This window comes from Ziziphus jujuba, chromosome 6 (genome assembly GCF_031755915.1).
Source record: "Ziziphus jujuba cultivar Dongzao chromosome 6, ASM3175591v1".
Taxonomy (NCBI): Eukaryota; Viridiplantae; Streptophyta; class Magnoliopsida; order Rosales; family Rhamnaceae; genus Ziziphus; species Ziziphus jujuba.
The window spans coordinates 14,894,895-14,921,057 of NC_083384.1; the positions used below are offsets into that span (position 1 = coordinate 14,894,895).

Consider the following 26,163-nt stretch of genomic DNA (forward strand, 5'->3'; position numbering starts at 1 on the left):
ATAGGGAACATTTTGAATTTGTCAAAAAAAAGTGGGTTTTTTTTTTTTTTAAATGATAATGTGAAAAAAGGTTCATTATAATGGAATGTCGTTTTTTGTAGCAAGTCTTACTAATGCGGGTTACAACATATGGCATTTGCTATATTTGCCCACAATGCATGCTGCAGTATGGCAATTTATCAATCATGGCATTGGATTTGGGAATCTTTAAGGAAGATTTTGCCTTACAGCTTTGATTGTCATTTGTGAATTTTTGATTGAGTTATTACATTCCATTGGGAATTGCTCTGTACTGTTCTATTGGGAAAATTAGCATGTGATAAATATAGCATAAACATTGATGGAGCAAATTTTTTTGGATAGTCCCGGAGCTGTTGTTCCCTTTCACAAAACCTGTTATATAATATGGGTCTGGGTCCAGTGTGGATTCCATACAACCTGTTATATGATATGGGTCTGGGTCTGGTTTCAGATTCCATACAGGTTTGTGAGAGAGGACTACATGATCCCGCCACTACCTCATTGTTTGGAAGCTGCCTCATATTGCGCATCCTAAAAATTAGATCTCTCTTGCTGAATAGAAATGTATAATAATAATAAAGACTTTCCTTAAAGCCTTCGCCCTCCTATTCAGCATGCTATAAGAGAAGCTAGTTTGGTCCTTGACTATTTTGTCCAGGTCTACCTTTTTTTTTTTTTTTTTTTTTTAAGATTTTGATATTTGAATGTATTTGTGTGTAAATTTAGCAAGTGCCACAATGTTGCAAAACGTGCAGGTTGATCGAGAATTGCATGTCACTGTAACCACCGGTTTTTTATTTTCAACCTAACTTTGTGCTGAGACAGTTACAAGTTCGATTAACAAGGACGAATGGTGGTTGCAAAGATGAAATGTGTCAAGAAGTGTGCATACTTGTGGGCGTTTAAGAGCTCAAAAGAGTTACGTGACTGGAAAGACACATTTCAGGAGATGCACTTTGAATAAAATTATTAGAATGGCTAGAAATAAATTTCTAGTGTATTAGGGTTCTCCAAAGTCGGAGTTTGGGATGTTGAAATATAACTTTGTGGCTCTTATAGAGGCAGTGCTCAATTGTATATAGAGCACAGTTCTGTAACAAAAAAATATTGTGGTTGTAATTTTTTTCTGTTATTGAAAATTGCTGTTTGATTTCCCTTGATAAAAGTTTCTTGTAATTTTATTTCTGTTCATTAGCTACAGGAAATCCATTTGAAATTTAGCATGTTCTATAACTGTAGATCATGCTAAATTTAAATGGAAGTCCTGTTGTGAATGAAATTTGATTATATGGGATTATCTAAGTAAGACTATTATGACTAGGTGCTTTTGTGTTTGATCGTGCATTCCTGTTGTATTTGATTATATATGTGCCAATTGTGTGTTGAAGATGCTTTTACTTGCATTTTTTAGTCTCAGTGCTTTTTGGTTTTGGAAGTCAAAAGGAGAACAGATAGTAATATGAAAAGTTTGTTGTATGAGGAAAATTGCCTGATAGTTAAAGGCAAAATAGTATATTGAGCACTAAAAGCTAAAGAAAAGTTACTGGCGGCAAGAAGTCTGACATATTGTTCATAACAAATAGTTTGTAGTTTGCTGCATTGTTCATAACAAATCGTGGTTCTCATATTAGGATTGTGGAATGCTGCAATTGAAGGGTGTTGCTTTTCTCGTTTACAGCAGCTCTGTGCTCCATGCTTTTAGAATTTGCACTGCTCATTATCTGCATTGTACAAAAGTTACGGAGTTTCCCCCTTTTTGCAACAGAGTTTCGTGATAATTTTAGATCTGAAATAAAGATTTGTCATATTTGTTCAATTATCAAAATATTACCTCAATGATGTTACCAGTGTTGACGATGAATGCACCAGAGAGGTTTAATTGGTACCTATTACCAGCTTTCCTAATTTGTAATCTGTGGACCGCATTCAATTACCAAAAAAACCCTTGGACATCATTCACTTGGAGTAGTACAGTTAATCCGGTGGCATCAGTGTGTGGAGTGATGCCAATAGCCCTGTTAGTTAGCCTTCAAACATGGTGGATAACAGTTCATTCTCACTGTATTCCACGCTGAATATATTTATAAGCTTATCTGAATTGAGTCCAGGTTCCGATCTATGAACTTGAGTTGGCAGATTGTAACTCATTTCTTTTCCCATGAGTAATTGTTCAGTGTTTTTCTGTGATAGCAAAGTAAGTAGTGGCCACATGTTATCTATTTTGTATTTGCTCAGTCTGTACTCGTTGCATAATGGAAGTATGCTCTGCGTATTTCAGGTTGAAGCTCAAAAAAATATGCATATAGTAATATAGTATACAGTTTGCCATTGTCATATTTTACTACATTTTTTTGAGAATGTGACATAAATTACATAGTTTACCTGAATGAAGTTGGAGAGACAGGGCAGATTCACAGATTTTTCAAGGTGACAGCACGACGAAAGCTTGGCTGTGTCTGGCATCTGTCTTTTCCTCTAATGGCAGCTGGAAGAATTCCTGTGTCAATACTCATTTGCTCAGTAACTTCATCGGATACCCTGCAATTTAGCTGCCTCACCATCAGCATAACTCACGTCAAATTGGTCTCGTTTGAAGTAAGGTTTCTGTTTTAAGAAGGAATAATTTTGGGTGGCATTGAATTTTTTGGTCAGAATTATGTAGGTTTTAAGTTAACTTCTAGGTTTTACAGATCTTATAAGTAGATTTCTTGCTATGATGAAGATCTGTTTGTTTCAGGAGGTGAATTTTTTTGGATAAACAGCTGGCCACAACCCTTTAAGAAGTTCTGAGCTTTACTTGTTTTTCATCACTGTCTGGTTGTTTTAATGAACACTAACGTGTCAAAAATGTCATCTTTTGTGTTTTATGTTTTATTTTTGGTATGGAGTTTGAGAAATTCATGGGGAAAGGGATGAAAGTCCAACGAGTAGAAACTGTGTTGTTACCAGTTGTTACCATGTATCCGGACAGGTTCAGATTCTTTCTTTCCTACACCCATTTTGAAATTTGCTTGTGATTAATGGGTAATTTGCGTCTGAAATTATCATTGATGCTGGATCACCTTGGAGACCTGATGCCCTTTTATATTCCACTATTATGGATGTAATTTAGTTGTGGAAAATTTCAGTTTATATTAGCTGACATTATTACGATGCATATCATCCTAACATTATCCTATTTAACATTTCTGGATGCTTTTACTACGTGATGATGATGACCATGATAAGCTTTGTTATGCAGTTGTAGCATGAAAAAAATTTGAAGTACTCAGGGAGTTCTCTACCCCTGGATGGTGTCTGGAGTATGGTGTTTCTGGAGTACTAAAGTTGTTGTAGCTTGTTTATTTGTTTGTTTGTTTTTTTAAATTTTTTATCTTTTTAACCTCCTTGTATGGTAGCATTATGCGAAGGGCATCCGGGTAGAAAGGTGGGAACTGGGAAAAGCATCTGTGTAGAAAATCGACAGTGCTCCCATCGTATTGTACTCTTTCCTGTCCATGGGTTTGGAGTACCCATACTTCTAGAGTGAAATTCAATTTTACTAGGAAAAACGTTTTAAGCATTTGAAAAAAGTGGTTTATTGATTGTGAAATTCATATTTGGCCACTAATGTGTTACACAACGAATGGTATGTGCTAATACATAGAACAAGTATAAGTACTGCATTGTATCTTATCATTGGAGTTGCTCCTGATAAGGCTTTAAGCAAGTATTTTGCTTTACAATTTGTGAATTTTTGGTTTAGTTATTACATGCCACTTATGCATGTAGTATACTCAAAATATAGCATTGGGCCAGGCTCCAGTCTTGTTAGGAATTGCTTTTTAAAGGATGAATTCTATTCAGACATTGGCACGTTCCGTGCTTTCTTGTATATATTTTTCTTCTTCTTCTTCGTTATTTTTTTTAATTTTTTTTTTATGTAATAATCTTACATTAGTGTTAACATTGATTCAATCTCGATTGTGTCTTGGTTGGAGAAACGATGAAATGTGTTTGTGGTGAGGAGTTTGCAAACTTGTGGTCTTTTTGTAGCTTGAAATTTGCATAGACAGAGCTATAATTACAAGGGATAAACGCATTGCAGGAGGTGTTCTTAGAATATCATTATCTGCATTGCAAGCAATAAATTGGCATTGTATTAGTGGTTCTCCAAGAGCATTGTCATTGCAATTTAAACAGTGGTGGTGATGTCAAAATGTAGTTTTGTGTCTTTAAGAGGCAGTGCTCAATGGTATATACAGCATCTGTATTACAAACTATATTGTAGTTGTAATTTCTCTTTCTGTTTTGGAGAAATGCTGTAAATTTTACATTGCAATAGGCAAAATGAAATATCAAATACATTATAATTTATTTTTATTCATTAGTAGTGGGGAATCCATTTAAAATTTTGAATGGAAGTCCTGTTGCTCATGGATTGATTATATTGGATGTTCAAAGAATGGCTATTATGATTGAATTTTTTTTGTTTAGAGAGTCCTGTTGCTAGTGATTTTTGGAAAATGAATAAATATAGTTTATAGTATGTATATGTGTCCAGATGAAGAGGAACATTGTCCAGATGTTTAAATCAAAGCACTAAACTTTTTGGCAAAAAAAAAAAAAATAAAACCAGTGGAAGTCTTAGAAAGAAGAGAAGAAATAGAAATTACAGTTAAAATTGCGTTGAGCTTTTACCGTTGTGCAAAGTATTCTAAAATATATTTCACTGATCCAATTTCATACAATTCAATAGGCTTTTACCGTTGAGCTTACTGGCTGCAAGAAGTTTGATATACTCTTCGTAATTAATAGTTCTGTAGTGTACTGCATTCTCCATTATAAGTTCAGGTAAAGGTCCAATCTCGGTCCTTAGGATTTGTGAAATGCAGCAATTGAAAGGCGTTGCTTTTCTGAGTTTACAACCGCTCTATGTTCTATGCTCTTATACACTCCATTGCTCATTATCTGCATCATGCAAAACCAAGGTAATTATCCCTTGTCTGCAAAAAGTGTCATATGATGATTTTAGGTCTCTCAAAAATTGTCATTTCGTTCAATTTACAAAATATTACCTCAATGATATCACCAATGCTGATGATAAAAGCACCAGGGATGGGTTTAATCAGTATCCATTTACCATCTTTCCTAACTTGTAAGCCTTGGACCTCATTCGCTTGGAGTGGTACGGTCAATCCAGTGGCATCAGAGTGTGGGGAGATACCTATAACTTTGTTGGCCCATCACACATGGTGGATAGCAATTCATTCTCACTCCTTGTCTTCCACTTTCAAACGTATTTATAAACTTCTCTGAATAGAGACCCAGGTTCCAAGACATGAACTAGGTTGATTGCAATACGTCTCACTTCCCACGAGTAATTTTCCAGCGTCTTTCTGTAGAGAAGGAAGTACCAACCAATATGTTATCTATTTGGTGTTTCGGCTTTGTCTATACTTTCTTTGCATAATGGAATCACACTGCTTATTTCAGGTTTGAAGCTTGAAAAAATTTATGGATGGTATAGAAGTTTGTTATTTGTAAATTCGACTTTATTTTGTATGAACATGTATTGCACAGATTACATGGTTTACCTGAACGAAGTTGGATTTGTAGGCCAGAATCTGAGATTTCTCGAGGAGGCAGGGTGAGGGAAGAGGAACAGCATGTCTCCCCAGTCGAGCTTTTGTCGTTCAGACACAACAAAGGCTGCTTGGCCATGGTGTTCAATACTTGTTGGCAGCTGTGCATAATGTCACGGTTGGGACATTTCATCAAACACTTGGTGAGCATTCTCTCCATTTTGGGCCTTATAATCCACTTTGGGCCTATTTTGGGCCTTACAATGGGCCAAGCACCTAGAGTAGTGTAGAATTCTCTAGAACATTATGGAGAACTCTAGGTGAAGCCATGTACATATCCATTCTAGATGCTTTTTTAGATATTTTGTGTAAAGGAGGTGGGAAGGATCTAAACACCCATTCTCCACCGTAGGATTAAAGCAATTATAGCCGTAGGATTAAGCTTTGTATGCCTATAAATAGGTGGAGGCCTCATTTGGCTAAACCATCCAAGAATTCCCACATTCAATTGTAAAGCTCTCTTCTAAGTAATATAATTTCATTCTCCCAAACTCTCTTTGTGCTCTAGCTTTCTTTGCTTAGCTTTCTCTTTTAGTGGGCAAAAGGCTTACTTAGTTGCAACAAAGGGTCGGAATAGCAACTAAGGCCGCACGGCTTGAAGGGTAAACAAACAAGTCCGTGACAAGTGGTATCAGAGCCCAAGGTTAAAGCTAGCATCTAGAGCAACATGTCTTCATCAGAGGTTGTGATTGAAGAAGCAAGGGGAAGGGACGTGGGCGTTCAAAGTCGAAGGACGTCCTCACCGCCATAGAGACCAAGGTGGTCAAGATGGAGTTGGCCGTTGCCGACATGTTGGAGCGGCTTAATTGTGTGGAGCAAGGCATGGAGGAGCTCGATGGTCGTGTGGTTGACCAAGTGGGGGAGCTTAGAGGTACCATGCAAAGCACCAACGAGGCCAACACCGAGGCGTGGCGTCATGAAAGCCAAGCTTTCCAAACAAAGGTAATTGAAACCTTGTCCCTTATGCAAGCTCAATTAGATGAGTTTAAGAAGAGTTTAGAGGAGACACGAGAGGATTGGGCGTTATGCAAGAGAGCTGCAACTAGTGGCACGGCCACCACCCAACAAATAGTCTCTACTCCAAGGGTAGATGTTCCCAAGCCCAAGGAGTTTAGTGGGAGAAGGGATGCAAAGGAGTTGGACAACTACATGTGGCACATGGAACGGTACTTCGAGGCCTTGGATTTCCAAGACGAGAAGCAAAAGGTAAACACCGCTACCCTCTATCTTACTAATCTTGCAGCGGTATGGTGGCGTAGAAAGCACGAAGAAATGAAGAAAGGCATATGCGCCATCAATTCTTGGGAAGATTTAAAGAGTGAATTGAAGAAACAATTCTATCCCGAGAATGTGGCGAATGAAGCTAGGAAACGCATGAAGGAGTTGAAGCACCAACGATCCATCCGTGAATATGTGGAGCAATTCTCTGGGCTAATGCTCCAAATTCCGAACATGAGTGAGGAGGACCTCCTTTTCAACTTCATGGATGGGTTGCAACCGTGGGCATGCCAAGAGCTTCAACGAAGGGGAGTACAAGATATTTCCACTGCCCTCACCACGGCCGAAACGCTTGTCGAATATAGGCAAGGTGAGTCTTCCAACTCTAAGCCTAAGATTAATTATATTAAAGGTGGGGGAGCCAAATTCCATAAAACTCCCCAAAGTAAGGAGTTTCCAAGAAGGCCACCACTACCTAGCAAAGATTGGAAGAAAGGAGGCAAGCCCGAATTCAAGCCGAAGGAAAATTGCTTCTTATGTGATGGTCCCCATTGGGCTAGAGATTGTCCGAAGAGGAAGTCCTTAAGTGCCATGCTCGAAGAGAGGGAAACTCACGAGCACATGCAAATGGGTTGTATACAACTCCTCAACTCACTAAAGGCTAGTCCAATCCCAACCAACAATACGAAGAACTCCCTAATGTACGTGGCGGCACGTATCAACGGGAAAGATGCCCAAGTCATGGTAGACACCGGCGCATCTCACAACTTCGTAAGGAAGGAGGAGGCCATGAGGCTTGGCCTCAAACTCGACAAAGGTCAAGGGTGGTTGAAAACTGTGAATGCGGAGGCTAAACCGCTAGATGGCGTGGCTCGTAACGTGGAGTTACACCTCGGCACTTGGCAAGGTAACGTAAACTTCTCCATTGCTCCTATGGATGACTTTGATATTGTACTTGGCATGGAATTTCTTAGGCAATTCAATGTGGTACCACTCCCTCGCTACAACACGGTGTGTATAATGGAGGGAGGCCCTTGCATGATTCCAACCATGCACAAGCCAAGTACTTCCAACCGCCTTTCCGCCATGCAATTCAAGAGAGGAGTAAAGAAAGGGGAGCCTACATTCCTTGCTACTCTACGCGAGGAAGAAGAAGTTACTTCCAAGGAGCCACCGAAGGAGGTTAGCCAAGTCCTTGAAGAGTTCAAGGATGTCATGCCACCACAACTACCCAAGAAACTTCCACCAAGGAGGGAGGTGGATCATTGCATCGAGTTGGACCCTGGTGCAAAACCACCTGCAAAAGCACCATATCGCATGTCTCCACCGGAGCTAGAGGAGCTAAGGAGACAACTTAAGGAGCTTTTGGATGCCGGTTATATTCAACCGTCGAAAGCACCTTATGGAGCACCCGTCTTGTTCCAAAAGAAGCACGATGGTTCATTAAGGCTATGCATCGATTATAGGGCGCTCAACAAGGTTACCATCAAGAACAAGTACCCTATACCGTTGATAGCCGATTTGTTTGACCAACTTGGAGGAGCAAGGTACTTTACTAAACTTGACTTAAGGTCGGGGTACTACCAAGTTAGAATTGCGGAGGGTGATGAGCCAAAGACTACATGTGTTACTCGATATGGAGCATACGAATTCCTCGTCATGCCCTTTGGTCTCACCAACGCACCTGCCACATTCTGCACGCTCATGAACAAGATCTTCCATCCTTACTTGGACAAATTCGTGGTGGTCTATTTGGATGACATTGTCATCTATAGCAAGACGCTAGAGGAACACATCCACCACCTACGAATTGTGTTCAAGGTTCTAAAGGATAATGAGCTTTACGTGAAGAGAGAGAAGTGCTCGTTTGCAACCAATGAGGTGTACTTCCTCGGCCATAAGATCAAGGATGGCAAGCTGCACATGGATGAAGCCAAAGTGAAAGCCATCCAAGAGTGGGATCCTCCAACCAAGGTGAGTGAGCTGCGATCTTTTCTTGGACTTGTTAACTATTATAGAAGGTTTATCAAAGGGTATTCTGCCCTAGCCGCACCACTCACCGATCTATTAATGAAGAACAAGACATGGAGTTGGTCCATCCAATGCCAACAAGCCTTTGAGAATTTGAAGGAGGCAATTATGAAGGAACCCGTGTTGGCATTGCCTGATTGCTCCAAACCATTTGAGGTGCACACCGATGCTTCCGATTTTGCCATAGGGGGCGTGTTGATGCAAGAAAGGCATCCAATCGCATTTGAAAGCCGCAAGCTCAACGACACGGAGAGGAGGTATACGGTCCAAGAGAAGGAGATGACCGCCATCATCCACTGCTTGCGCACTTGGAGGCATTACTTGCTGGGGTCTAAGTTCGTGGTAAAGACTGACAATGTGGCCACAAGCTATTTCCAAACTCAAAAGAAGTTAAGCCCCAAGCAAGCTCGTTGGCAAGACTTTCTTGCCGAATTCGACTACAAGCTCGAATACAAGCCCGGTACGGCCAATGTAGTTGCCGATGCATTAAGTAGGAAAGCCGAACTTGCTTCGATAACCAAGTTCCAAGGGGAACTGCTCAACCTAATAAAGGAGGGCATGGACCGTGATGCTGTGGCCAAGCAACTCCTACAACTTGCCATGGAGGGTAAGACTAAGAGGTTTTGGGTTGAAGATGGCCTTCTCTACACAAAGGGGCATCGCATCTATGTACCAAGGTGGGGCAACATAAGGAAGAATTTGATCAAGGAATGCCATGACACCAAATGGGCTGGCCACCCGGGGCAAAAGCGTACGAGAGCCTTGTTGGAGACCAACTATTATTGGCCACAAATGCGGGACGACATCGAGATGTATGTGAAGACCTGCCTTGTTTGTCAACAAGACAAGGTAGAACAACGACAACCCGCAGGTTTATTGGAGCCACTACCAACTCCGGAGAGACCATGGAAGAGCATCTCCATGGACTTCATCATTAGCTTACCCAAGTCCGAGGGATGTAGCACTATAATCGTAGTAGTTGATCGATTCTCCAAGTATGCTACATTCATTGCCGCAACAAAGGAGTGCCCAGCTGAGGAGACGGCGCGACTATTTTTCAAGCACGTGGTGAAGTATTGGGGACTCCCAAGATCAATTATAAGTGATCGAGACTCAAGGTTCACCGGAAGGTTTTGGACGGAGTTATTCAAGCTCATGGGCTCGGAGTTGCATTTCTCTACAAGCTTTCATCCACAAACCGATGGGCAAACCGAGCGAGCTAATGCATTATTGGAGATATATCTACGGCACTTTGTGAGTGCCAACCAACATGATTGGGCAAAGTTGCTAGATGTTGCCCAATTCTCCTACAACTTGCAAAGGAGCGAGTCCACCAATCGAAGTCCATTCGAGTTAGCCACGGGGCAACAACCACTCACTCCACAAACACTTGTTACCAAGTATGGAGGAAGGAGTCCTGCCGCATTCAAGATTGCCAAAGGTTGGCATGAACAAGTGGACTTAGCAAGGTCGTACCTTCATAAGGCCACCCAGAAAATGAAGAAGTGGGCGGACGCCAAAAGAAGGCACGTGGAGTATCAAGTGGGAGACTTGGTGTTCATCAAAATCCTTTCATCCCAACACAAGTCTACCCGAGGACTACACAAAGGCCTTGTTCGCCGATACGAGGGACCATTTCCAATCGTCAAGAAGGTGGGCAAGGTATCTTATAAGGTGGAGTTACCTCCTACACTCAAACTTCACCCGGTCTTCCATGTAAGTTGCTTAAAGCCATACTACAAGGATGAGGAAGACCAAACAAGAGGGGAGTCCAAGCGAGCACCAATAGGGGTCTACAACACTTATGACAAGGATGTGGAGAGCATCTTAGCTGATCGAGTAGTTCGTGGAAGGGATAACCATCCGAGTCATGAGTACTTGGTGAAATGGAAGGGACTTCCCGATAGCGAAGCAAGTTGGGAACCTGCTACCGCGCTTTGGCAATTTGAAAATTACATCAAGAGGTTCCATGAAGAAAGCTCGACGAGGACGTCGACGGCATAGGTGGGGGAGAATGTCACGGTTGGGACATTTCATCAAACACTTGGTGAGCATTCTCTCCATTTTGGGCCTTATAATCCACTTTGGGCCTATTTTGGGCCTTACAATGGGCCAAGCACCTAGAGTAGTGTAGAATTCTCTAGAACATTATGGAGAACTCTAGGTCAAGCCATGTACATATCCATTCTAGATGCTTCTTTAGATATTTTGTGTAAAGGAGGTGGGAAGGATCTAGACACCCATTCTCCACCGTAGGATTAAAGCAATTATAGTCGTAGGATTAAGCTTTGTATGCCTATAAATAGGTGGAGGCCTCATTTGGTTAAACCATCCAAGAATTCCCACATTCAATTGTAAAGCTCTCTTCTAAGTAATATACTTTCATTCTCCCAAACTCTCTTTGTGCTCTAGCTTTCTTTGCTTAGCTTTCTCTTTTAGTGGGCAAAAGGCTTACTTAGTTGCAACAAAGGGTCGGAATAGCAACTAAGGCCGCACGGCTTGAAGGGTAAACAAACAAGTCCGTGACAATAAGCATTCTTTTCCTCTAATGGCAACTGGAAGAATTCCTGTGTGTTGATCTTCATTTGCACAATAACTTCTTCAGATACCCCATGATTGATTAGCTACCTCGCCATCACAAGCACAGTAAGTTAAATAGCGGTTATTTGTTAATGTTTAGTTAGTAGTATAGAATTGAATTTTTCGTCTATGATAATTAGAAATCTTGTGCAGATACAAGCTTAAAAAAGAATAAATAAACACACACAAATTTAAAAATGATATTCAAATAGTTTATAAGATTAGCAAGTGACAGTATTTGTATCTTTGTAGGTTTGACTTTTGAGACTGAATGGTTGTACCTGAAAGATGGCCCATTCTCTGCAAGCGAAATGCAGTTTTTCCAGTTCGTCATGATGATGGATCTCTGAACTCCCAATTAGTTTGCTCAAATCGATTATTGGAATCTGATCTGAGGCGTTCGTGGAAACCTCTTCCAATTCAACTTTCAGGCGGAGATATTTTGGCGGTGATAAATATCAATGTCGACTCATAATTACTTTAGAATGAGCTAAAATTGTCTTGATTTTTCTTAAAAGTGGAGCTAAACAGCTGGTGTCTAGGAATTAATGAAAGGGAAAAATTTATAATTAAAATATTAATATATCAAGTCTAGAAGTAAGTCTACAAGTATAAATAGGTGATATATGATTTTATTTTATGTTTTGTCTAATAATAATAAAATAAGAAGAGTAAATGATTGTGTGAGTCAGTGGGTCTTTTATTTAGTGAAGAGGGTAAAATGTGGTTAGTGTCTTGTCCTAGTGCGAGTCATTAAAAAGTCAAGTGGGTATGGTGTGAGTTGCTGTCTTTTTGTATGTGTGTGTGTGTACTAATCTTTTACAAATTAATTATAATCAATTTTTGTTTACTTTTTAATCATCTTCTCCAATATTTTTGGTATCAGAGTAGATGGTCCAAGTTTGGTTTTGTGTGAGCTTCTTGTTCGTGGTCACGTAGTTAAAGATTATGTTTGCATGGTGCTACGGGAATTTTGACAACCACAATGGGAGATTTTCAAGTTGGTTGAGGCACTAAGAAGCTCAGCAGTCAGAATTACAGCACGTGGTCAATGTGCATGAGGTCATATTTGAAGGGCCAAGATCTCTGGAAGATCGTAGTTGACAGTGCAGTCGAGTAACTGCAGGATGCTGAATCTTCGAAAAATTGGAATATTAAAGCTGGTTAGGCAATGTTTGCCCTTAAATTTACAGTTGAAGAAAAGATGTTGGAGTATATACAGAAATAGATTTTCCAAAAGGGGCTTGAGACACATTTGCAACATTCTTTTCAAGAAGAAACGACATGAGGTTGCAGCTTTTGGAAGGTGAATTGCTATCAACAACACAGCATGATATGACAATTCAGAAATATTTCAATAAGGTAAAAACTCTTAGTTGCAAAATTATTGAATTAGATCCTAGTTTTCCTATTACAGAATTTGGAATGAAAAGAATAATTTTACATGGGTTAAGATTCGAGTTTAAAGGATTTATTTCAGCCATTCAAGGTTGGCCAGTTAAACCTTCATTGATTTAATTAGAAAATTCGCTTATTGATCAAGAAAATATGATCAAGCAAATGGTTGGGGTCTCACTAAAGAGCGCTGGGGCGCTCTTTAGTAGTAGAAGAAAAGAAAAATATAATAAATTAAATCAACATGGAGAAGATTTTATAGGAGAACAAAGGAATAATAAAAAAAAAAAATTGTGTTTAGCAAATGAAAGAAATGATGGAAGATGTTTCAACTGTGGAAGAAAATGACATTATATTAAAAATTGTAGGCTAAGGAAGAAATTTACAGAAAGTAATATAGTTATCTAAGAGCTTAAAAAAAATATAAGTGAAGATAAACGGGATGTTAAAGCATTTTTGGCTATTGCTGAGCTCATGAATAGTTGTTCAATGCATGAAAGGGAAACAATACTTGCAATGGTTATCCTTAGACACATTGATTATAAAAACGATTGGATTATAGATTTTGAAAGTTCAAATCATATGATTGGAGATAAAGGAAGCTACAAAATATGACAAAATATAAAGGAGGGTGTATGATTGTGACAGCAAATGACTTGAGATTGCCAATAGCTCATGTTGGTAAAGCAGCGATCGTGTCTCATTTCAGTTGCAATCAAGTTCAACAGTAAGATGTCTTTAATGTACTAGGAGTGAAGAAAAATTTGTTGTCAGTTGCTCAACTAACATCTTTAGGAAATTATGTATTGTTTGGATCTAAAGATTTTAAGGTGTATTGAGATTTTAAAATTTTTGGTACACCAACAATGAAGGGGCAACGATTGGAATCTATCTATGTGATTTTAGCAGAGTCTGTCTACATAAACAAGACTAGAAAGAATGAAACATCAGATCTTTGGCACGCAAGATTAGGACACGTCAGCTATAAAAAGTTGAAGGTGATAATGCAAAAGTCAATATTTAAGGGTCTTTTCCAACTCGATGTCAGTGTAGATACAATTTGTGCAGGGTGCTTATACGATTAAACACATCAACTACCATTTGAAGATTCAAAATTCGAAGCAAAAGAACTTTTGCAACTCATTCACTTTGATGTCTTCGGACATACCAATCAATCATCAATTGGAAGCATGCATGATATGGTGACATTCATTGCTGATTTTCAAGTTACGTTTGGGTTTTTTTTATGAAAGAAAAATCTGAAATCCTTTCAAAATTTAAGCAAATTTAAGGAAAATGTAGAAAGAGAAGGAGGCAAAAGGATATAATACTTATGCACAGATAATGGGAGAGAATCTACATTAAGAGAATTTATACAATATTTAAGAGAATGTAAAATAAGACATTTATTGACGTGTCCAAATACTCCATAACAAAATCGTATTGCAGGAAAAAAAAAAAAAAAACCATCTTGCGAAAAAATGTCGGAGCAGCATGCTAGATGCAAAAAATGTTTCAGAAAGATTTTAGGCTGAGTGCATGAAGACAGCAGCCCATGTAATTAACAAGCTTCCTTAAGCAAAGTTAGGATTCCTCTTAACCTTTGAAAAACTGTGGAATATAAAACCCATAGTAAATCACTTTCGAATCTTTGGCTGTATTTGCTATGCGTTCGTGCTTTCTCACTTACACATAAAGTTTGATAAAAATGTAATACGATGCATTTTTGTCATATATAACAGCTAAAGAAAAGGGTGGAGATGTGATCCAAAGACTGGACGATGTAATATTTCATGAAATATGATGTTTGATGAAGCATCTTCCTAGTGGGCACCTAAGAATATAAAGTTGCCAAATTCAAATGAGATAGAGGTCAAGCTGCATCAAAAGATGAGGGAGCAAGAAAATGAAGCATGCTAAGAGCCACAGATGGTTGAAGAGGTATAAAAACCAACAAATGAAGAAGGAAACGAGCCGACTATAGCAAACAAGGCTACTATAGCATCTCAAAGTACTTGGCGATTTGGTGTACATCAAGGAACACTGGAAAACATCAGGTCAAGTCTTCAACAAGATGATAAAGAGACAAATTACAACTAAGAAGATCAAGCAGACAACTAAGACCAAATCCTAGGTATGCTAATGTAGTAATAACAAAAATGAAAGATATAAAAGAACCTACATCATATGTAAAGGCATCTAAATGGCGTGAATGGAGAAAAGCTATGGAAGAAGAAATTTCTGCACTAAATCAAAATCAAATTTGGGATTTGGTGTCTAAGCCTAAAAATGTAAAACTCATATCCTATAAATGGGTTTACAAGATAAAAACTCATCATGACGGATTTGAAAGATATAAAGCTCGTTTAGTCACGAGGGGATTCTCATGGCAATATGGGCTAAATTATGATGAGACATTTAGTCCAGTAGCAAAGATTACTACCGTACATGTTCTACTAGCACTTGTAGCAAGTAAAGATTGGAAGCTGCTATAGATGGACATAAAAAATGCCTTCTTGAATGAAGAGCTAGATAGAGAAATTTATATGATACAGCCAAAAGGTTTTGAAAGAAAAACTAATCGAGACTATGTATACAAGCTAAAGAAGGCACTTTACGGTCTAAAACAAGTTCCGCGGGCATGGTATGGTAAGATTGCAGAGTTCTTTATTCAAAGTTGATATATAGTATCTTGTGCAGATTCCAATTTATTTGTGAAACTGAAAGAACAAAACTAGTAATAGTGCTAGTATATGTGAATGATTTAATTATCACCGGAGATCATATAGAAGAAATCTCTCAAAGAAAGTGAAATTTATCACTTCACTTCCAGATGAAGGAATTTGAGGAGCTAAAGCACTTGCTTGGACTTGAAGTTGACCGAACAGAAAAAAGTTTATTTCTTGGTCAACAAAAGTATGAAAAGAATCTATTGCAAAAATTTGGAACGTGGACTGTAAGCCAATATCAACTCCAATGGAGGTGAATGCTAAGTTATCTGCATAAAAGGAAAAGACTTGGAGGATGCCGCTGTGTACCAACAATTGGTAGGAAGTCTTATCTATTTAACATTGACATGATCAGATATTTCATTTGCAGTTGGAGTTGTAAGTCGGTATATGCAAAGTCTAAAGAAACATCACTTGAAAGTAATCTGACGAATACTAAGGTACGTTAAAGGTATTATAAACTTAGGGCTTCTATATAAAAGAGGAGAAGAATGTAAGTTGGTAGGTTATTGTGATGCCGACTATGCCGAAGATCATGATATATGGTGATCTACTGGATATATATTCAGCTTTCGTTCAGGAGCAGTTTCTTGATGTAATGAAAGACAACCAACTGTATCTCTGTCAACCATAGAAGTAGAATATAAAGCACCTGCTATGGCAGCCCAACAAGGTACGTGGTTAAGACAACTACTTGAAAATTTACATAAACAAATTGACTATGTAGTTCCATTGTGATAACCAATCAGCAATACAATTGGTGAAGAATCCGATATTTCATGCAAAGGCAAAACATGTGGAGATATATTATCATTTTATCAGAGAAAAGTACTGCTAGAAGAAATTAAAATACAGCACATTAAAATGGAGGATCAAGCGGTAAACTTATTCACTAAAGGACTCAATATTACCAAGCTTACGAAGTTAAGAAAAATGCTCAACATAGTAAATAGAGAATCAATCAAAAGAGTCGACATTGAGGGAGAATATTGATAAATATCAATGCTGACCCATAGTTACTCTAATCTAAAATTGTTTTGATTTTCTTAAAAATGGAGCTAAACAGCTAGTGTCTAGGAATTGATGAAAAGGAAAAAAATTTATAATTAAAATATTAATATATCAAGTTTAGAAGCATCTAAGTCAACTGACTTTAACAAGTATAAATATGTGATGCACGGTTGTTTTTTATGTCTTGTATGTGAGTGGATGTGTGTTTATTAAATGAGAAGAGTATAAAAGGTGGTTTGTGTCGTGTGCCAATGTGAGCTATTAAAACGTGTGAGTGCGAGTTGCTCTCGTTTTTGGTGAATGTGTGAGTTGCTCTGTGTGTGTGTGTGTGTGTGTGTGTGTGTGTAAGAGCGAGAGAGAGAGAGAAGAGAGAGAGAGAGAGAGAGAGAGTATGTTAATTTTTTATAAATTAATAAAAATCAATTTTTTTTATTTAGTCCCCAGAGCCAAGGGAACAACCCAGCTGGTATTTTCTACTAGAAGTCTCAGCTTCCATTTCTCTTCGCAGATTAGCTCAAAATTCTTTATGGACTCGCTAATTTCAATATTAATACTTTCTGTAAGCTCATTGTTTTGGCAAAACAATTTGATTTGATTTATACAAATTAATTTTGATGGCAATGTCTTTTTCTCTAGTCAATTTTGTCTGCATTTGGAAATCATCTTATGTATAACTTTTTTGTTTTCCTTTTTTCTAACTTATGTGGTCATCTATGTTGATGTTTTGTTGGGTTTGACTAGAAATTATTATTATTATTATTATTTTGTTTTTTCCTAAATACCAAAAGACAAAAGAGTAAAACGACCGTCACTTGCATATTTTAGAACTCAAGTCTGTGGGCAGTCAAGAAAGTAAGTAATCAAAGGAAAGTAAGTAATCAAAGGAGTAGTAACTATTTGCAAATAATACAAGATAAGAGCTCTTCTCTTTTGCCGTGGAGCTGGTATCGATTGTTCAGAGGATACAACTAACGACGTTGACTCAGACGCTGCCGTATTGATGTAGCTTCTTTATCTGTTTCCTTAAGAAGAAATAAAAATAAAAATTAAAATAAAACATGAATGAAAATGTCATACAAAAACAAGAATAAAATCTCATGCTCTATTTTTCATGGATATATATATATATATATATATATATGTAAGGATTTTTTTCCCCCCTACATACCAAATAAAATGGAGTATAACCTACAGTTTATTTTTTTATTTTAGGTTTTTTAAAAATAGTATGGCATAATGTTTTGTTGATCTGAAAATTAGTTTGCAATGCCAAAGCAGTTGTGTTTACCTGTGTTCCCTTTTTTTTTTTTTGGTCTTTCGTTATTATTTTTCTTTATCACCTATCATGTAAAATTTTGAATGTCTTCCATTAGACAAAATGGTTATTGCACCATTATTTAAAAAAATATGATAATGCAATTTTGGACGTCAAATTTGGCATAAAAAAACGAGAGTACCATTTTTGACTTGTCAAATAGCATCTTTTTGGGGTTTAAATTGTTTCAGCCTGTCAGGTGCCTTTAGATTATTCAAAGCATGTTAATTGTTTTTGTTCTGTTAGCTAGTAGTAGACTAGAGAGTTTTCACCAAAAGAAAATATATACTGAGCTACAATAGAAATTAATAATTTAAGAATCCTGAATTTTGAATTAAAATTTCTACCACCTATGGACTAATTACAACAACGTACTGGAAGTATGATCCTTAGTATTATTTGCCTTCCTAATTGATCTTAAGTTTTTTTCTCCTAATCCTTGAAAACTTCCTAACTTTGCGCTTGGATAAAATCTGCTTGACAATTTCATGCAGTGATTGCTTTCACTTTCTTTGTTTTGCCTTTTGAGTTTCCTTATCTCACTTCTCATTGTTTTACAAGCCAATGAAGAAATATTGTTTATGTTATACAAATATAGAAAATCAGTATCTTATTAGATCATCATGAAAGTTTTAAGCTAAGAACTACTATCAGGGCCATTTTACAGAGACATGGTGGCCAAAAAAAAAAAAGAAATGGAAAGGGGGCTAGAAAGAGGATTCTAGCGTCATCAAATTTCTATTTTTCATTTGTGTCACTGCTCCAATTTCATATCATCCAACAGGCTTTTACCATCAAGCTTCCTGGCTATAACAAGTCTGACAAATTCCTCATGACTTATAGTCTTGAAGTTTGCTGTAATATTCTTCTCCTTTACAAGTTCAGGTAAAGGACCAATCATGGTGCTCATATTAGGACTGTGAAATGCAGCAATTGAAAGGCGTTCCTTTTCTGGGTCTACAACAGCTCTGTGCTCTATGCTCTTATACTCTCCATTGCTCATTATCTGCATCAGACAAGAACTAATGTAACCATTCCATTGTCTGCAACAAACGGTCATATTATGATTTTAGATCTTCCGAGAATATTGCTTTTTCATTTTTCTTTAGGAGTTCAGTTTCCTATGTATTACCTCAATTATGTCACCAATATTGATAATGAAAGCACCAGGGATGGGTTTAATTGGCACCCATTTACCAGATTTCCTAATTTGTAAACCTTGGACCTCATTCACTTGGAGTAGTATAGTCAATCCAGTGGCATCAGAGTGTGGAGTGAGACCTATGACCTTGTTGGCGTGCACACAAGGTGGATAATAGTTCATTCTCATTCCTTGTCTTCCATCTCCAAACAAACTTTCGAGCTTCTCCAAATTGAGACCCAGGTTCTTAGATATGAACTTGAGTAGGCAGATTGCGACTCGTTTCAGTTCCCATGAGTATTTGTCCAGGGTATCTCTGTAGTTAGCAAAGGAAGCAGCAAGAAGTACATTATCTATTTGGTATATGTTCTATCTATTCTTCTTGCCAAAAAAAAGAAAAAAGAAAAAGAAAAAAAGAGTTTACTGCTCACAGTTTGAACCTTGAAAAAGTCTGTAGAACGTATAGAGTCTGTAAGTGGTAAATTTGTTTGGTCTCTGAGAATATTGAGACATAGATCATATGGTTTACCTGAAGGATGTTGGAACTGTAGGCCAGAATCTCATATTTCTTAAAGAGACAGGATGAGGAAGAAGGAAGAACATGTCTCCCCAGTCTAGCTTTTGTTCCTCAGACACAACAAAGGCTTGGCCATAGCCTTCAAGGTTGTTTGGCAACTGGGCATAGGCATTCTTTTCCACTAATGGAAGCTGGAAGAATTCCAGTATGTCAATCTTCATTTTCTCAATAACTTGTTCTGATACCCCATGATTGATTATCTGCCTCACCATTGCAATTCCTCAGCATCAAATTCATTCATATTTGAAGCAAGTTAAAAGAGAGAGTTTTTGGTGAGTCTCGATTACTCATTTGTTCATTGTAAAAAAGTGATTTGCTGAGAAATGAACTGAAAAGTCTTCTTGATCCTGGTTTAATTTATTTTGGAAACATTTTTTCCATTTTAACTTCTTTGATGCTTATACTGCATTTTGAAGGTTGTTTTTAGTTCCAAACAAAATAATATTTAATATATTCTTGTAAAAATAAGAACATAATTTCTTATAATCAACAGTGTAATCGAAAGCCTAAAGTTCTTGTATTTGTAAATTTGTACCTGGAAGAAGCCCCAGTCTCTACAAGCAAAATGGAGTTTTGACAGTTCTTCATGATGATGGATCTCAGAACTCTCAAGTAGTTTGCTCATATCAATTACTGGAATCCGAAGCGAGTCCTCCACAGAAACCTCATCAAGTTCAACTTCTGGCCGGAGATATCTCTGTGGGATCTCCTTCATGTTCATTGATGCAAGAGCTTGAACATTCTCAACAGGGAGAGAACCACCCAGATTTTGTATGGTCAGCACCTCAGGCTCCATTTCTGTTTAGGTATGAACAACTCAATTTTCTCTATGGATTTTATCACCCTTCCAGCTTTATTCTTGGAATTTTCATCTGGTGTTTCCAAATTTTATACCTCCTTGGAACTCTATTATTTATCAAACACATGATATTGTGAATGTTATATGCCTTTTTCTAGACGGCAGTTGATTCTCTTCAACAACTTTGTACACACATGGACAGCATCTTTATGACTTTTCTAATTAGTTGTGTTGTTTTTGTTTTTTATTCAAAATAAAAGCTGTACCATTAACTTCTTTTTAACCAAGTGATATCATAATAATACCCTTTCTGTTTTTTGTTCTACTAGATGAAACAGCCTATTTTTAATGAACTGAATTTTGTCATCTCATTAAGTACTAAAAGATGGTAAAAAAACTAGTTGTGGACTGAAAATTCCATTTCGGATAAAGATCTGAAAACAAAGAGATGAGCAACCTACCAGTGGTTGTTGATTTGTTGATCCCAGTGACAGGGTTATATTATGTCTGTTTACTGTTACTCAATTTCAACAAAAAAGCTGGAAGTTTTACAAACCATGCTCCTGTGCTTGAAACATATAATTTGGGTTCTGTGTTAGATCCTAACAAGGTCAGATGGGATTATGGAGAAAATTAAAAGCAAACAATGGCATTTTATGGTTCATATTCGCTTGAAAAAAAATCAAAAGATTAGATAGTTACATGTACAAATCCATCAGAAAAATACTGGACATTCTTGGACCATATTTAACATAGTGAATTGATCTTCCTTAGTGTTGAACCTCTCCAGTCAACTATAAGAAGGCGTTGAACAAGGAGAATGAACACCTTTCCCATTACATAAATGTTATTTTCGATTCAAGTGTTTACTTTCTGTAACGTTTTTAAATGTTTTTTTATTAATTAAGGTTGAATGATTTGAGTGAGTGGCGTTAGTGGGGAGTTATTGGGCCTTAATGTGCTTTGAATGGTTTTGAAGGTGGCCTTTTACTTTCCTACGTGGGTTTTTGAAAAAGAAAAAATATAGAAAATAGTATTTTTGGTCTCCTCCCTTACGTGAGTTTCAAAAAAAGAGAGAAGAAAAAATAGTTTTTCCAGCATATTTTTTGTTAGTGAATCTGGTAAAAATCAAGTACTTTAAAAGTTCGAGGGAAATCCAGGTGGTGTTTTGTCTGAGATTTTAAATTCGTTATATCCTGGAAGACTGCCGTCGTAAACACTCGCACCGATGGGACAGAAATTATCTTAAGGAAACTGTGGTACCACATAGGTCTCGGATTATTTTTCAATCAACAGATTAAAGCTAAGCACATTCAGGTTCTTAATTTTATTTTATTAATTATTTTTTAAATTTTATTTACATTTGTAGAACCACATGTATACACATATATTATATTTCCATAATATTTTCCTTACAATCTTAAGACAATTCTGTAAATATATGTTGATATATGTGTGGATATTCTGGATCTGTGTTTATTTCTCTCTGGTGTATTTTTTCTTTTCCGATTGAATCAAAAGAAAAAAAAATATATTTATATATATATATATATATAAATTATTTTTTGTTTTGGAACCCGTGTGAAAGAATAATGGTGGGCATGTGTATTATTTTGCTTAATCAATCATACAGATTCATGCCCCTGAATTTTTGTTTAATTATATATATTTATTTATTTAGTTTGTTTGTATTGGTTAAAAAAAAAAATTATTTCCCATGGGTTTTAATATTCTTGGGTAATTATTTATTTCTTGTTTACAATCAAATTTTTTTCTCAAAATTGAATTACCCATGAATTTCTAAACATTTTGTTGATTTTTGGGTATTTTTTGGTCACCGGAATAGTGAAAACCGATGAAAAATGATGGACCGGATTGGAAAAATCCATTTACCAGTGAAACGGGTAAAAAAAAAACCCAGTTGGAGGTTGAAGACGGGTCGAAATTCGGGTTAACGGGTCCGAAAAAGGGTTTGGATAGGTTTCTGAATCAGTGGGCCTGAATTTTAAATTCTGATGGACTTGGCTCAGTTCCAAAGCACAATTCGTGATTAAAACAGGTTACTATTTAGCCCAAAACCAAGCCCAGTCCAGACCCAGGCCCAAGGACATTCGGCGCGATTGGACACGACATGTGTTGTTGCAAGAGAGTGCCACATGGTGGGACAAAACGACGACACATGGTGGATCGTGGCGAGGCCACATGTCGCACAGGTGAAGCCATGTGTCGGTCATCCGCAGCTCCACGTGTAGGGTTCTGAGGGAGCTACGTATCGGACTTTGCTAGTGCCATGTGTTGCACAATGGCAAGGCCATGTGTCGGGCATCCGTGGCACCACGTGTCGATCAAGAAGGGGACACGACACGTGTCACGTTTGAAGCAAGTCACGTGTCGCGCTAAGGAAGATTCCACGTGTTGACCTGTGGCAGGTGACACGTGGTGGTCGGAGAGGGTGACATGTGGCGTGCTTTGTGTGACATGTGGCAGTCTCCCAGGATGACACGTAGCAGTGAAAGGTGACCTAAACAGTACGTGTGAATAGTGATATGTTAACAGTAATTTTGTAGCTGTATACAGTAATTTTTGTGGTATATATAGAAACCCTAAAAATCACATTTTTGTGTATTTTCCTTTTGAAAATTGGTTTAAATTAGTTTGTTGAGGTAAGAAATAACAACTAATTGATTTCTGTTTTTTGTGATTATACAGAAATGGCTAGTGGAGATGTGCCTGCTACACAAGTGCCTTCTTAGAAGCCTATTTTTTAAGTGCCTCCACCTGCTGGTCATGCAGAGAGACAGGAGAAGTTCGATGGAGTGAATTTTAAGAGGTGGAAGCAGAAAATGCTATTTTACTTGACTACTCTGGGCATTGCGAGGTTCCTAACTGAGGACGCATCACCAAGTGATGATAAGAGTGATAAGGAGACTCTAATGGCACTAGATGCGTGGAAGAATTCTGATTATTTATGTCTGAATTATGTTCTGAATGGCCTATCCAATGCCTTGTACGGAGTGTACTGTGGCACGAATTCAGCAAAAGAGCTGTGGGAAACTTTAGATCTGAAGTACAAGACTAAGAACGCAGGGTCCGGAAAGTTTGTGGTAGGCCGTTTCTTGGACTACATGATGGTGGATACCAAGCCACTAATGAGTCAAGTACATGAGTTGCAAGTGCTCATCCAAGAACTTCTAGCCAAAGGAATATTTATTAATGAAGCCTTTCAAGTTGCTACAATGATTGAGAAGCTGCCTTCTAGTTGGGGAGACTTTAGAAATTATCTCAAGCATAACAAAAAGGAAATGGACATGGAGGTTCTTATTGGAAAACTTATAATTGAAGATGACAATAGGAAGTCTGACAGAAGATCCATGAAGGCCGGAATGAAGGCAAATGTTGTGGAGCACGGAAGTAGCTCCAAGAACAAGAAGAAACCTGAAAAGAATTCCAAGGTGGGGCTTAAAGGAGGCATCTCCAAGAAGGCCAAGATCTAAGAGAAATGTTTCAATTGTGACAAGATGGGTCATAAAGCGGCAGATTATAAACTGCCAAAGAGAAAGAGGAACATAGAGACAACGATGATGGAGCATATCACAAGAGAGCTTGATGAGGTTGACTTAAACGTTGTTGTCTCTAAGGTGAACCTAGTGGGTTCTAACCCAAGAGAGTGGTGGATAGATACAGGTGCAACCCGCCATGTGTGTACAGATAGAAGCATGTTCACCTCCTTCGAAACAAAGGCAAATGGGGAGAAGTTGTTCATGGGGTACTCTGCATATTCAGAAATCCAAGGGGAGGGCAAGATTGTCCTGAAGATGACCTCTGGGAAGGATTTGAGTCTGAATAATATACTGTATGTTCCAGATATTCGTAAGAATTTGGTGTCTGGATCGTTACTAAGCAAATATGGTTTTCGCTTAGTGTTTGAGTCAAACAAGGTTATCTTATCCAAGTATGGGATGTTTATGGGAAAAAGGCTATATAGTCAATGGAATGTTCAAATTGAATGTAATGACTGTAATGCCAAAGAATATTAATAATAAAGCTAGTACTTCTTCCATTTACTTGCTGGAGTCTTCCATTTTGTGGCATGGTAGACTAGGTCATGTTAATTATAATTCACTATGGAGGTTAATTAACTTGAATCATATTCCCACGTTTGATATTGATACTAAACATAAGTGTGAAACTTGTGCAGAAGCAAAATTAACGAGGTTATCATATCAAACAATTGAAAAAAATAATGAACCTTTGGATTTAATACATAATGATATATGTGATTTAAAATTTGTACCGACTAGAGGTGGTAATAAGTATTTTATCCCCTTTATTAATGATAGCATGAAATATTGCCATGTGTACTTGCTTAAGAGCAAAGATGAAGCTATAGAGAAATTTATTATCTATAAAACGGAAGTTGAAAATCAACTCACCCGAAAAATTAAAGTGATCAAAAGTGATCGTGGTGGAGAGTATGTGAATCCATTTGAGAGTATTGTGCTCAACATGGCATAATACATGAAGTTACGCCACAATTTTCACCCCAATCAAATGGTGTGGCTGAACAAAAAAATAGAACTTTAAAAAAAATGATGAATGCAATGCTGATAAGTACTGGAGTACTGCAGAACTTGTGGGGGGAAGTCATTTTGTCGGCAAACAACCTTTGAAATAAGATGGTCCGAAAGGACCATGTTAAGACACCCTATGAATTATGGAAAGGAAGATAACTTTCCTATAATTATTACGAGTGTGGGGGTGTCTAGCCAAAGTTGTGGTCCCAACTCCAAAAAAAGTGAAAATAGGTTCTAAAACTGTTGATTGCATCTTCATAGTATGCATAAAATAGTAGTGCATATCGGTTTCTTATGTGTAAGTCAGAAATTCCTGATATATATAAGAATACAATAATGGAATCGAGAAATGCATCATTTTTCGAACATATTTTTCCGTATAAAGTGGAAGAAGGACTGAGTTCGTCTAAATGAACTTATGATACTATCGATGAAGATAATCATGATAGTGATCAAGAGCAAGAAACTGATGTTGAGACTGAGGTTGAGCTTAGACGTAGCAAGAGAGTAAGAACGAAGAAATCCTACGGTCCGGATTTTCTTACGTATATGCTTGAAAGTGAACCTCAAAGCTTCCAAAAGGCTATAAATTCTCCTGAAGGGAATTTACGGAAAGAAGCTATGAAAAGCAAGATAGATTCTATCTTACAAAATAACACTTGGGAGTTAGTAGATCTTCCTCCAGGTTGTAAATCTTTGTGTTACAAATGGATCTTTAAAAGGAAGATGAAAGTAGATGGAACTATCGATAAATACAAGGCAAAGCTTGTAATCAAAGGATACAAGTAACAAGAAGGCCTTGATTATTTTGACACTTATTCTCTAGTAATGAGAATAAATTCCATAAAGATGGTACTAGCGATCGCTGCTTTGCAGGATCTAGATGTACATCAAATGGATGTGAAAAACAGTCTTTTTTAATGGAGATCAATATGAAAAGATCTACATGGAGTAACCCGAGGGTATTTCTGCTCCAGGACAAGAAAAGAAAGTCTGTAAATTGGTGAAGTCCTTGTATAGACTTAAACAAACTCCGAAGCAATGGCATCAAAAATTTGATAGTACCATGCTAAGTGATGGATTTAAGATAAATGAGTGTGACAAGTATATCTATGTAAAGGATACAGAGAATGGGTATGTCATTCTTT

The 26,163-nt window shown here is 37.5% G+C and overlaps 1 protein-coding gene, 1 non-coding gene and 1 pseudogene across 2 annotated transcripts; 1 reads left to right on the forward strand and 2 right to left on the reverse strand.

Annotated features, from left to right (window-relative positions):
• Positions 1-685: 685 nt before the first annotated feature.
• Positions 686-5,758, reverse strand: LOC125418866 (S-norcoclaurine synthase 1-like; annotated as a pseudogene).
• On the forward strand, positions 3,026-3,104 carry LOC112493483 (small nucleolar RNA Z101). The gene has a single exon (XR_003057965.3). It is a non-coding gene; the product is annotated as a small nucleolar RNA Z101 (small nucleolar RNA).
• A 12,731-nt stretch (positions 5,759-18,489) lies between the features above and the next one.
• Positions 18,490-20,570, reverse strand: LOC107430473 (S-norcoclaurine synthase 1). The gene is made up of 4 exons (XM_016041313.4): positions 20,178-20,570; positions 19,595-19,842; positions 19,057-19,381; positions 18,490-18,930 (listed from the first exon to the last, which is right to left on the reverse strand). The coding sequence occupies exons 1-4, from the start codon at positions 20,436-20,438 to the stop codon at positions 18,679-18,681; spliced, it is 1,086 nt and encodes a 361-aa protein (XP_015896799.3). The 5' UTR covers positions 20,439-20,570; the 3' UTR covers positions 18,490-18,678.
• Positions 20,571-26,163: the final 5,593 nt, after the last annotated feature.